At 29.0% G+C, this 14,114-nt stretch overlaps 1 protein-coding gene across 2 annotated transcripts; it reads right to left on the reverse strand.

The window, feature by feature from the left end:
- Positions 1-9,933: 9,933 nt before the first annotated feature.
- LOC100816851 (protein OSB1, mitochondrial) lies at positions 9,934-12,836 on the reverse strand. Of its 2 annotated transcripts, none has more exons than XM_014767224.3 (4): positions 12,444-12,836; positions 11,899-12,037; positions 10,899-10,974; positions 9,934-10,462 (listed from the first exon to the last, which is right to left on the reverse strand). In XM_014767224.3, exons 1-4 carry the CDS (start codon positions 12,794-12,796, stop codon positions 10,197-10,199), a joined length of 834 nt encoding a protein of 277 aa, XP_014622710.1. In that variant the 5' UTR covers positions 12,797-12,836; the 3' UTR covers positions 9,934-10,196. The 2 variants fall into 2 exon arrangements, with proteins under 2 accessions (XP_014622710.1, XP_003545297.2); XM_003545249.5 differs by having other exon boundaries at positions 9,934-10,459; positions 12,444-12,835.
- Positions 12,837-14,114: the final 1,278 nt, after the last annotated feature.

Raw genomic sequence — 14,114 nt, forward strand, 5'->3', positions numbered from 1 at the left:
TTCTTTTAAAAAAATCAACCTCGTTTACCATATAATTGTCAGTGTCATCACTCCTCCATTGTCTTTGTACTGCGTTCGAGAATTGACCTATAGATGCTCTTTCCTGTCATCTTCCGAAATGGCGAAATACTGAGGAAGCTGTCCGTTTTGGGATGTCTGTCTGTTTATGTAATTATGTTATTACCTTGACAATTAGTATTGGCACGTGCCATGCTAATTTTGGAATAGCATTTCCTGTAATTTCAAAAAATGAAAATGAAAATGAACTGCATGTGCAGTTCTGAACCCACCCTTAAAATTTTACTCAAAGGATCACATTGATGCAATTCTTTGTAGAAGATTTTGATCCACTAATTTGTTAGAGATGATAAGGGATTCTTTTGAATTTTGTAGGGGAAAATAATAAAGGTATACCCTAAAATGGGGTGTATTTTAGTCGAAAGAAGAAAAAAAATTCACATATAGTAAGCAATATATAAAAATTATTTACGTACAGGAAAAGAAAAGAGATCAATTTATTTAAAGATTAACTTTCAAAAAATTATTTTTCATTCTTCTTATTTATTTTTTAAAATCTAATGTTTGTATTGAATAATTAATCTTAATTATTAATTTTTTATAAAATAATGGTGAGAATAAGAAATAAACATTTTAGAATTATTTTTAAAATAACTTATTAGCCTAATAGGACAATAGGCTTATACGCCTTTTTGTAGGTCTTAGCAGAACACATGTTTTTAAACATATTTTTATGTAAAATCAAATTATGTAGGTTAGAGCATATTAAAGAAAAAAAAAAGATTTATGATAGATAAATACACTAGACTTAGGCTTTACCTTTTTAATGAAGTTGAAGCAAAACGTTAATTCTACTAAAAATTGGCCTAGTCTAGCCTATTTTTACCTTTATTTATAACAATGTTAAACCATGTTAATAGATTTTAAACTTATGATCATTTCAACTTTCTATAAACATTCTTTGAGAGACAATTTTGCTTGATATAAATAGGACACATGAGTGGCTCGAATTTAAGACTATAAATTAAATTAGAATGATCATGGATCAATTGTCCAGTGATTTGTAACATTTTGCACTACATTAATTTACATATTATTTCAACCAACAAAATATAAAGATTTAAAGTAATACACCAAAAAGAAATTCAGCATGATTTCACACACACACACAAAAAAGCAACTTTAGTATGTTAAAATTTACACTAATTTTACTAAAACCAACCAATTAATACAAACAATTGGGCATTTAAAAAACAATATTTACAAAAATCTTAAGAAAATTAAATTAACTAATTATAACATCGAACTCCAATTTAACAACTTACATTTCCTAAACACATAATTACTAATAAAAATATAATGCTTTAATCATCACATTAAATATCCATAATAAAAAGTCTGAAATAACACAAATCGAACAAACAGGATTTAATCAACACAAATTAAAGTGAGGGTACAAAAGGTGGAAAAATAAAAGACAAAAGATATCAACTAAATAACAAATATACCCTAAGTCTAACCATTCACAATTTTCTTAAAAGCAAAGATATTTCCACAAAAGTAAATTTACATGACTCAATAAAAAATATATTACACAAAAAATCATGTAAATAAACAGAAAAATAGGTTACCCCAACCCAAATTTGTCTTATATAATTAATATATTTGCTTAATCTCTATTCAAGTACTTATTATTACTACTCCAAATTTACCCATTTTTTCTTGTCCAGCAGTGGGGACTTTTTGGTGAAAGGGTGGGTACGGGGTTGGAAATTTAGCGATGCATGATCTAGAATCTAAATTCTAAACGTGCTTTTTTCAATACTTGTTTCTAACTCCGCCACTTGAGTTATCAATGGAAATAGCTGACTGACAGACTTTTAGAAAATAAAGCAGCTGACATAAACTTTTTACTTTCTTTTTGCTTCTTCTTTTGATCATATTGAATTCCACTTCTCTCTAAGTAAAGATGATTTTCTTTTAGGCAAGTACATGTTTGGCTGATGAGAGGTGTTATATCATTCTGATATCAATCAAGATGGCTCAATTTAATCTATAAAAAATTATTGAATCTTTAAAACTATAAATGTTAGGCATTTTAATTCTTCATCATTAAACAGAAAATCTGAAATGTCTTATATCTATAATCTCGAAATATGTTAACTCTATTTTTTTAAGAGATGACCTTTAGATAGGTCTTATATTGGTACTTTTAGATAACTTAATATATGACTGCCAATAATATGATATATTTCATAACCTATCTATAAATTAAATATTTGGATACAATGAAACAAATTACAAGTTTTTTAAATGTAATAAGTTTCCTGTAAAAAAAAGTGTAATAAGTTGGATTGGACAAAAAAATTGTAATCTCATTATATTAATCTTGAATTTTGGATAAAATTAGCTTTCAAAACACATTTAAAAAATATTCCAATCCCCACCCCCGCCCTCCTTTCTTATTTAATATATTTATAGAGGGATATGCCTCTCCTGCCCGGCCTAATTTTTTTATATATAAGGTAAAACCTTTATCAAAATTTATGAGAGGATGTCAAAATTCACTTAATTTTACAATCTTATATTAACAAAAAAATTACATTATAATAACAATATGAATAGGAAATTAAACTTAATTGAATACTACAATATATAATTTTATGGCTCCAATTTGTTGGCTTCTAAGGTAATAATTTTTCCACATATACATGTAGTGAGGTTTCCTAACTATGTTGATAATATTATTCCAACGCCAATTAGTCTTCTTAATTATTAAGTAAATTTGCTTCAATATGTCAAACAGTCAAAGTTGCATATACGTAAAAATTTAAAAAATTATGATTTTTGATTTTTTTTTATAAAAAAACAAACACTACATATAAAATTGTCATACATACGTGACCTTACATATAAAATGAGTATTGTCCAATATATAGTAAAATTTTAAACTAAAAAAATAGAATGAAACGTTTTTATGTAGTTGGTCATTCCAACTAAATTAAAGTAATATGACTCCATCACCTACTAATGTATTTGTTAAATAAGATAAAAGTTAATAAGCATGCCAATTTCATATAATAGGTGCAATTTGAAACTGAATTTATAAACCATTAAATACCTTCTAAAACATTCTAATTGATATTGATCGATCTTTACCCAAAGATCCAATCTGGTCATGTTACCGATGAATCTTATGCCCTGGCCTGCAATTTTTCATCAATCCAAGAACACACATAAAATTTTGCAAGGTAAGTATTTGAGAAAAAAAAATAAAGAGAAAAGTAAAAAGATGATCATTAAGATATGGTAAAGTTCCACTCGGAGTATAGTGAAAGGAGGTTATTGCAAATAATAAAATATATTCCACTAAACAATCAACAAATGATATCATCCTTTAATCTTAAGCTTATAGAACAGGAACGACTATGATAGTGACCAGTGAGGCGTGCATAATCAAAATTATTCACTGTACGAATGATATGTATAGTTTATAAATTATAAAACCCTTTTTGGCCTTTTTTTGCATAATATAAATTATAAAACCACGACCACTATTGGAAGGCATAATTGTTGGGGGTAATTGAGGACCCGTTGACTACTGCAATGACCACTATGCCCTTAACCCACTCACACCAGTACCATACATTGTTGATATCGAAAATAAAATATAACTGAATTCATTCTCTACTTTGAGATCTCTGCACTTGTTGAATTTAATGGTCTTCGTCTGCATCCCAAATCACTTTATCATTAACAAATTTTGTGACTTTTAATAGAGGATTATAAGACAAATTTTTCGGATACACACAATCTTTAATAATACTTCTTTTATCTAATACTTAATAAAAATATTATCAATTTTTTTATAACATTTAAAAAATATCACAAAATATGAATAAGTATTTTAGGTTAAAAAATATTGTTAAATGTCACATGTAGTAATATAGAAATAATATTACAAAAGTAAAGAATTTTATTGTACATTAGTCCGTAGATGAAAAAGGACTCCTTGAATTTGACAAATGAGAAAATCCATGGAGTTTTTATTAATACAGCCATAAAATTAGAATAAATATATTAAACAACAGTAATAAGGAGTTTTTTTGACAGCACAACAGTAATATGGAGTTAGAATTTATAATTTTAACATGAGCATATTAGGTCATTAAAATGAGATTTGTAAAATGCTATTTTAAAATTATAAACAAAAATCAATATATTTTAATTAAATTCTAATAGAATATCTATACTCACACTCGTTTCCAAAAAAAATCCAAGATAAACACTGGTACCAGATCTAAACCTATTTAGTTGATAATTTTTCTTCTTATTTAGTTCATATTTTCTGTTTTTTTTTTTTACGCAAGTAGACAAAATAAAATATTAATTTCCTCCACTACTCACCCTTCAAAATTATTCTAAATTATTTACACAAGTAGACAACTTTACTCTACATGGTGTGATTTCGGCACTCGTACACCCGAATTCACACAATTCCCCCTTCACTTTTTTTGTTAAGTAGGTTAGGCATTCGGGTTTTTCAAACCCGAATTCTGAACCCTTTTATATTTTTTTAAAATATATGTAATTATATTATTTAAAAAAGAAATAATATTGCATAATAATATTATTTAAAAATAATTAGGATGTCGAATAAATAATATTACAGAATAATATCACCGTGAAAAAAATTAGTTTGGTAGTGTTGTCCAGAGTGAACTCTGTTAGCACTATTGATAGAGGAATCACAACTAACTCACCGTTGATGTAAATGCAAATTGAACGTCGTTTGGACAAAGCGTTATTAAAAAAATTCTTTAAGGAATTATTTTAGAACTTTTAAAACATAAGAGATCAATTTATTAATTCAAGTTTACAGTAACATTTATTAATTAAAATGATAGATTAACTCATAATTAACTAACTGTATTCAAATGTACAAATTTGTATTTTAAATATAATTGCAAAAAATAGAACAAGACTAAATATAAACAAATTAATTTAAATATTTTCATACTTAATTATAACAAAATAGCTATATTATTTTTATTAATTTAATTTTTTTTAAAAAATATTATTATTTTAAAAAAATTAAATACAATAATTTAATTTATTATTTTTAATAATTGAATACTTTACTTTTAAAAAAATGCTCAGAATTTGGGTCTGAGAAACCCGAATTGGTAACTTGCTTAACAAAGAAAGGGTAAGGGGGAGGGGTGTGAAAATAATAAACTTGTCTCTACTTGGATGTATAATTTAGAAGGGCAGCTAGTTGAGAAAATTAACATTTTATTTTTCTGCTTGCGTGAAAAAATCCACATTTTCTTCTTCTTATTGGTCCTTTTTGTATATACCCGTGGAATTTAGGTCCAATCACCATCTCTGTCACTACCTAACTAGTAACTAGAGGATGTGTTTTGTTTGAATTGTCCTTCGTGGACCACCCATGTGCAGACCAAATATAGAGAACAGAAATGTGTATCACACACTCCTCTAATTGGTTTCCAATGGAGATTTTTTTAATAATTTTAATGTTTATTCATTAATTTTATATTGTTATTCAATTAAAATTTAAATTATTTCAAAATAATTATTTTTAAAATTAATAAATTTATCATACATGATAAGAGATGATTAAATGATTACCTAAGACTTCTCACTCCATGGTTATTTTTCTCTTTCATCTAATAAATAATTAAAAATCCAAACACAACTAATCCTTACATCAAAAAAGCCTATATTTTCAGAATTCATGAAGTAATGGAAATAGATTACAATGTAGCAGTCAAAATTAACTAGTAACACTAAAACCACAGTATCACACTCATGAAAGTGCAAAACTCCCTAAACATTGATCAATATAGTTCGTTCAACATCACTTGGAAGTTAGGATTTTAAAATAAACACTCCGAAGTTCAAACCGAATACAATCATGTCATTGGCGGCCGTTTGGATTTCCATAATAGCCTTCCAAAGTAATCATCATTAGAAGAGTAAACGCCAGTCTATGGATAATCAGAATGCTTCAAAGTCTTGAGACAATCCCCACTATTGTAAACAATTTTATTTTTTTGTTTGAATCTCATCTTCAAATTGGGCCACAGGATCCAAGTTATAGGGGTGTTGCTATAGAAAACGAATTTATCAAAATATCCTTCCTATGAACACGTGATCTATAAGTTTTTTTTTTTTTTTAATTTTAAAAATATGTTTTATAAATTAATTTAAAACTAATGATCCAAGCAAGAGTCAAATTTATGACTTTCAAGTTATTAGCATAATATTTTAGCCAATTAAACTAATAGGATAATTATGTTATAAAATAAATAATGTTATTATATATAACAGTAAAATTTTTAATGTATATTTACTGCACACCTAAATTAAAATAATAAGTTTTGTGATAATTAATTTGATATAACTTATATGATTAGCTAATTCCTTTTTTTTAATTTATTAATAAATTATTTTTTTTAAATAGTAAATGTTTTTTATTTATAAAAAATATAAAGATCATATAATCCCTATGAGTTATATCAAAATTAATTGTCATAAAATTTATTATTTAAATTTACATGCATATTAAATATACATTAAAATTTTTACTGTTATATATAATAACATTATTTATTTTATAACATAATTAACTTATTAGCTCAGTTGGTTAGAGTCTCATGCTAATACTATGAAATTCACAAGTTCAATAAGTCTGGGTGTTAACACCTCTAGGGATACCGTTAACGAAAGAGCACACGTGACACATCTAGGGATGAATTTGTAAACGCTCTACACATTTAGGAACAAAAATGACTATTTATCTAAAATAATTTAATTTTCATCTTCCCCCCTTTTTAATCGTTGTAAATATAACATTACATTAAACATTTAAAAAAAATAGGAAAACAAACATGAGTTAAAACAAATATAATATTGATTAATAAGCATAATTTGTTTGTTACTCTGAAATTTTTATTGGGACAATATTAGGTAATGACAAAATCAAGTTGGGTCTCAATTTTTTAAAGACTCACTTAATGACTGTACATTTTTGTTTGAGTCTCATATTTTGAGTAATGTACTGTACATTAGAAATTTCAGGATAATAGACAAAGATTATGCTTATTAATCAATATTAAGCTTATTATTATGTTTATTTTAACTTATGTTTGTTTTCCTATTTTTTTAAGCATTTATTGTAATATTATGTTTGCAACGATTAAAAAAGGAAAGAAATGTAAAGATTAAATTATATTTTTGGTAAATAGTCATTTTCGTCCCTAAATGTGTAGAGCGCTGACAAATTCGTCATTGAATGTGTTATATATGCTCTTTCATTAAGAGTAACAGACGAAAATTAACAGATGGATCGATTTGTTGCACTTTTTTTACTTTCGATGATTAAAATTTGAATTTTCATTTTTTCGAGGATAAATTTGTTAGCATTCTACACATTCAAGTACGAAAATAACTATTTATCAAAAATTAAAAAGACAACGAAGTAACATTTACATGCTTGAGGTTGTTAGGTTAGATGTGTAAATGACAAATGCTAAAAGTTAAACCAAACATGCTCAGGTTTGTTTCCGTTGAATAGAGACTAAGGTACATTTGTTATTTATGAAGCAACTAATTATTACTTTCTTTGCTTTACATGTTTGGAAATTCTTGCTAACAAAGAATCAAACACGCTAATAAAGGTGAAATTTGAAGTGCTCTTCTATGATGGTTTTATAGTCTCCAAAGGACCACAGCAGCATTAACTTGTCAATGTTTTTTTCAGCTTGTGATAGCATTAAACTTGCCCTTACGCATATAGCGCACAACCACTTTATTTTTCTTAGGTTACAAGGAAAATGAATAGTGTATAACATTAACGACTTTGTCTTGGGAGGGAGGGAGGTTCGCATTTTGTCCCCGGCAGATGGAACATCCACTATCTATAATGTTGAAGTCAATTAAAGTCTTTAACATGGCCAAGTCCAAGAATTCACAATGAAAAAAGTTACATTAGATTCAGCATCCAGAAATTCAAAAGAAACACTTTCCAATTCACACCTCTTATATGAATCACTTCACTGAACCCTACCCTTTTCTAAACTTTCCATGACAAAAGCAACGAGGATAGAAAGTAGAACCACCACCGGAGAAAGATGTACTGACTATATGTGACCATGACATGCAATTTTCATTAGGTATCAATTGAACAAAATAGAATGAACAAAAAGAACAACGACCATTACCTCATAGGGAAAAGTGGTCCATAAGGAACCAATTCATAAGATATATTGCACAATGAGGTGATGCAACAAAGACAAATAATAGGGGTGAGATTAGATTAGACTAGTCCATAAAGACCTAAGGTCTAACCTACATCAAGCCTAAACTAGACTTTTTTAGAAAATAGATTAGATTAAAGTTTTTAGTAAAATCTATTTACATAAGGATGCTAGCTCCTAAGTCATTCAAAATGTATTCTAGGCCTAAAAAACTACTAGTTTAAAAATTTGGTTGTGAATATTATTATTATATTAAATTTGTTATTTTTATTAAAATCTTACATTTATTTATCTTTTTAAATGTTAATCATGTTGATTTACATAAAGAGTTTAAGTTAAGATTTATAATTAAGTTTATTGAAAAATAAATTTATCTTATTGTAAAGTATATTTTTAAATAAGATCATAAATGATATATGAAACCTTTAAAATATGCTTATATCATATAAATAAATTAAATTTGATTCTTATAAAGATTTACAAACAAATTTTTTATATGATAGTGCTTATAGGTCATGTCCAAATCCTTAAAAGCCATTGACTGATAAACAAACCTGAGTTATGTACTTTTAATCTAGATTAGACTCAAACTTAACAAAGCCTAACTTGATCCAGACTATTTCCACTCTAACCAAGATGGAAACCAACATCCTTTTTTAAGTTTTAAGTTTATGTTTCTATGCATTTAAAAATTAAAAGTTCGAACAAATCACTAATTTTGGTCCCCAATTATTACTCTCTTTCCGAACTTCTAACTCCTAAGTGATCCTTAAAGTAATGATTCTCAAATACTACAAAATATCTATCATTTTAATCCTTAAGTTAATGTATATTAATTAAGTTCAAGAATCAATTTAAAAGTTTTCTTTTTAATATTTCGAGGATGAACTTAACATGAATACTTCTAAGACTTAAACTGCTTTTTAAAGAACAAATAATACTTTAACTCTGAAATTAGTAATTTTTATCTAAGTTTCTTTATAAATGTTACTCGGTTGTGATGCTGCTGATGCATATTATTTCTGTCAAAAAGAAATCTTTGTCATTTATTATAGGTATGGTAAACTCATACCACATTTGTGCGGACACATGTAAGTTACGGACAACACACATTGACGTACATGACAACGTAAGTTACGGACACACATTGAGGTACATGACAAGTTGACAACGTAAGTTATGGACAGTACATGACAACGAGAAAATCACAGGATAAATTAACCTGTACTTGGTTTGAAATGGACAGTGTGCAACACACAAAATAATTATTTAAATATTATTATTATTAAAAATGAACACACATTAAAACTAGAAAAACCACTGACAGAAGGAAAAAAAACTACGGTCAAAGAAAAAATAATTCACTATCAAAATTGGTACAAGGAAAACAAAAAAAAAAAAAGAGCAGTTACTATAGAACTATTATTATAGTGTACATAAAATCCTAACTCAAAAACATAAAGTTCCATATCACAGGACGGAGCCCACAAATCCCCACCCGGATCAGTTGTGGGCTCTTGTCTCGGGCCTATCAGCCCAACATCTCCACTACCACCACATACTCCAAAAATAGTTTAAAATTATTTCTTCACTAAATTGGCCACACCGCAAGCTTTTCAGGTTAGACCAAGAATTCAAGTCATCAACTTTAACCCTTTCATTCTTTTCAGCTTCTGAGTAATTATCAAGTGAGCTAAGCTTTCTCACAGCTTATATGTTTTGCCTAGAGAATAGCGCCACTATCATCATCGTTAATCACAGTGATTTCCATTCTCTTACATAAATTATACCCAAGTTCACTAAGCTGTACATTTCGTTGCAAATGGTAACAGTAAGTACAAAATTATCGTGTATAAGGTTCAATTACCCATACTCGTCTTCTTTTATTGATATCAGCTACTCATCATAAACCCAGTTGGTGACACGTGAACGACGACCTGCAGATCCTCCAGCAATTTTTGAGTCAAACAATTGGAGTTGTCTTTTAACCCATGGAGGATCATACTCACTTAGCCACAGAGCTTCGCCGGTATCCTTGTGCTTAAAATCAGGCTGTTTTGGATTTCGCTTGCTCTTTCTTTGATCCCACCACTCATTTGGATTGGAAAAAAACACTTGCCAAAGGTGAAGCCGATTTTGATTTTTATGCATGCCAGCATCTGCTATATTTGTTTAAGATGAGGAGAACAGGAACAGGGAAATGCATGAAAAATATAAAATAAATCAGTTTAAGATCCAGTGATTCCTTAATATATATGCATAAAATATTCAAGCAATTCCTTTCTCTCTGTACTTAATCGATATTTAATCTGTCCTTTTTCTCTTTTCTAACTAAAATAAAATATGTTCTATCAATAGAAAACAAATATTCGTCTCCACTTGCTGGTGCTAGAAACTTTGTAAAGAAGAATCTGTCTCAAGTCTTAACATCACCAACTTCTGAACTACTAGGGAAATGTTTTTCAGCACAACCAAACAAGAATAATCAAAGTAAAAAAGTTCTCAGCATTTGTATGAACATAAGCAACCAACAAAACTAACAAACTAACATTTGCCGATAAAAAAATAAAATAAAAAAAAGCAACCAACAAAACATACCTTCAACAGATTCCAATTTCTTGTCACCTAGATAACCAGAACTTTGAGCAACAAACTCGAACTCCTTCACCTCTAACTGTAGAGAACTAGATGCAAAATTTGCACACACAGAAATGTCACATGATGCGGATAAAATGAAAGTGCAATGATAAATGAGGAATTGTGAGGATATGAATGTCATTAATACATTTTCGAGGATATGATTTTACAAACATGAGCATAAAATCTAAGACCCACAATCTAAGCAATAGGCAAAAGAGGAATACTTTGACATTACTGAAAGGGGATAGAAAATCTGTTGTGCAAGAGGATATTAGCCATCCAATAGCATCTTTGGATTTGCTTAAATTACAGGAGAAGATTGCTTTTCCTGTTCTTTACGAGCTACTTTGAACATAGAATAAACTAATGCAACCACACTAAATGAAATATTTATCACGAAGACTTACTAAAGGATCATAGTAGCTAAACCACAAGTACAATCATGATAAACTCAATCATAATCCGGTGTACTGTGAATCAAGCTTGTTTTCAGACAGGCACACAAAGAAAAGAAAGCTTCATATTAGAAAGTTCAAAGCATGATTCGTGAGAAAATGTAGTAGTAATGCTTTGAACTGCATAAATTATGAAGAAATAGTTCCCCAAACAGGACACCAAAGGATAAAACTGCCAGCACCATTAGTTCCACCAACCAGAAAATGAGCAAGCAACATTTCAAATTTTCAATTGCCAATTGTGACCCTAGTACACAAGAAATAAACGCATGCAAACCAGAGCACCATTCAAGCAAGAACCTAGAATTTCAGTACACGGGATATACCAAAATAATCAAACTAGGAAATTGAACATTTAAAAAATAGTTTTCTTGTAATTATAGAGTCGTGTAAAGATATTTCACTATCAATTAAAAAATCACTCTAGCTATAAATGTAAAAATTGCAAGGATCATGTGCAATCTCAAATTTTCAATCTATGATTGGAAAAGTGTGTAATGAACCTTGTAATTCAATCGAAGGATTCCATTGGCATCAGGTTTCGTGAAAGACCCCAAAGAACCTAAAACATGAATTAAATCATTCGATTTCAAGTGTTCCGAAGCAAGTTTTGCCACATTGTTCCGCATCATCAGAAGCAACCTGGTTTACAAAACGCAAAGCATAATGTCCTTTCGGTCAAAATTTCCCAGCCAAAACAATAATACCTGCAAATTTCCATCGAAACAATAATAAGGATAAATTAGTTTTTTTCCTCTAATTTATTCTTTAGATTCAATTTGTTCTTTAGTTTTTTTTGGATTCAATATGGTAATTTGGTCCTATTGTTTAAATTGGACCAATGTTAAGAAATTGTTTGTAGCATAAAACCGCCACTGACAAAATATACATTTCCTAACGCCCTCAGTTTAATTTAAACGACCGGACCAAATTCAACAAGTTTGAAAAATTTGAGACCAAATTGAATCCGAACCAAATCGAATCTAAAAACCAAATTATAGGAAAGAAAATTAATTTAACCTAATAATAATAATTGAAAAAAACGCACCGGAAAAAGGAGCTATTTGATTGGTTGGATTTTGGAACCTTAAGCACGGTGTAAACTCCGAATTTACCGGTTGTTGAGTTAACGCGCGTCGGTTCGCGGGCGACGGTGCCGATGAAACTAGCGGTGTTCTCGAGGTGCGGGCTCCACCGAATGGTCGGTGGACGCTGGAACTTGAGCACGTGTTGGTAAACGGCGCTGCAACCTGGAACGGCTTCGTCGAAGGAGTGGCGATTGTGAGTGGAGAAGAGAAAACGTTGTTGTTGCGGAGAAAATGGAAAAGAAAAAAGCAACGGAATTGGGAAGCGCTTGGCGAAGATGAAGGGTTTGGGTTTCATACTCCGACGACGAAGCATGCAGCTTGTCAATGCTTACATATTTCCTTCTTTTTTTGGGTTGGGCTGCTTTGCGAATTTTCTGTCTTAAAAATTTGTTAGGATGGGCTGAGACTAGGAATGTGTTATTAGCACAACCTTTACTGCTGTTGGCATCCCCTTGCATTTATAAAAAAAATTGAAATTACTCGTTTACTCACACCTCTTCCCCTCCCACCACCCTCTCCATATAGTAAAAAAAATACAATTTCGTATGTTTGGGTGATTAATAAGATAAATTATTTGAGTGATAAATTATTTTTATAATTATTGTTTTTTTATGTCATAAGAATTTTAGACATTTATATTTAAATTTAATGTATTCAAATTTTATATGAGAGGTTAGACGCTCGAAAGAGGGTAACTTCTAATATTGCTATACATAGAAGGATTATTTTATGCCTATACATTTGCAAACATATGGAATTCATTCATCCTTTATTTTATTTGTTGAGTCTTTGCAAAGGAATTTGAAAGATATATAAATAAAATAGATTTGTCATCGTTAGACATGAGGGCAATTAATTGAAAAGATTGATGTGGGTTATAGGAAAAAAAAATCATAAACTCATACATCCTAGACAAAATAAGGCAAGTCAGGTTTCAAAATTATTACGTTCTGATTTTATTTCTTTTCTCTTCTATTTTTATTTTTTAATTTTTCTTATCTTATCTTTTCTTATCTTTATCTTGATCTTTTATTTTCTCTTATCTTCTATTTTTATCTTTAAATCTTTTAATTTAAATCTTTTATTTTTCTTCTTCTATTTTGTTATTTAAATATTTATCTTATCTACTATATTTTTTTATCTTTATTTTAAATTCTTTATCTATTACTTTTAAATTGGGTTTATATTAATCCAAGTACAAACAAATCCTTGGCATTCGACACTCGTCCGAGTACTTTACTACTACACTTGCCAACAAGTTAACACTTGGTTTAGTACCACTTTCATACTCATGCTTGTATGGTTCTTGCTTCATCTAACATGCTTATACATGCATGGTTCTAGCTTTGATCGAACATTACTTAAATATAATATATCTATATATATATATATATATATATATATATATATATATGGTTCTTGCTTGATCAGACATGTTCATATGTGATTCTTGCTTTGATCATGCATTGCTTATGTGGGTTCTTACGTGATCAAACATGTTTATATATGATTTCTTGTTTTGATATGCTTATATATGGTTCTTGCTTGATTGAACATGCTTCATGTTTCTGGCCAAAATGGTAAGTTGTCGATGGATGTAGGGCTATATGTCAATGTCACGTCACTTATTC

Source organism: Glycine max, chromosome 14 (genome assembly GCF_000004515.6).
Source record: "Glycine max cultivar Williams 82 chromosome 14, Glycine_max_v4.0, whole genome shotgun sequence".
In the NCBI taxonomy this organism is placed as follows: Eukaryota; Viridiplantae; Streptophyta; class Magnoliopsida; order Fabales; family Fabaceae; genus Glycine; species Glycine max.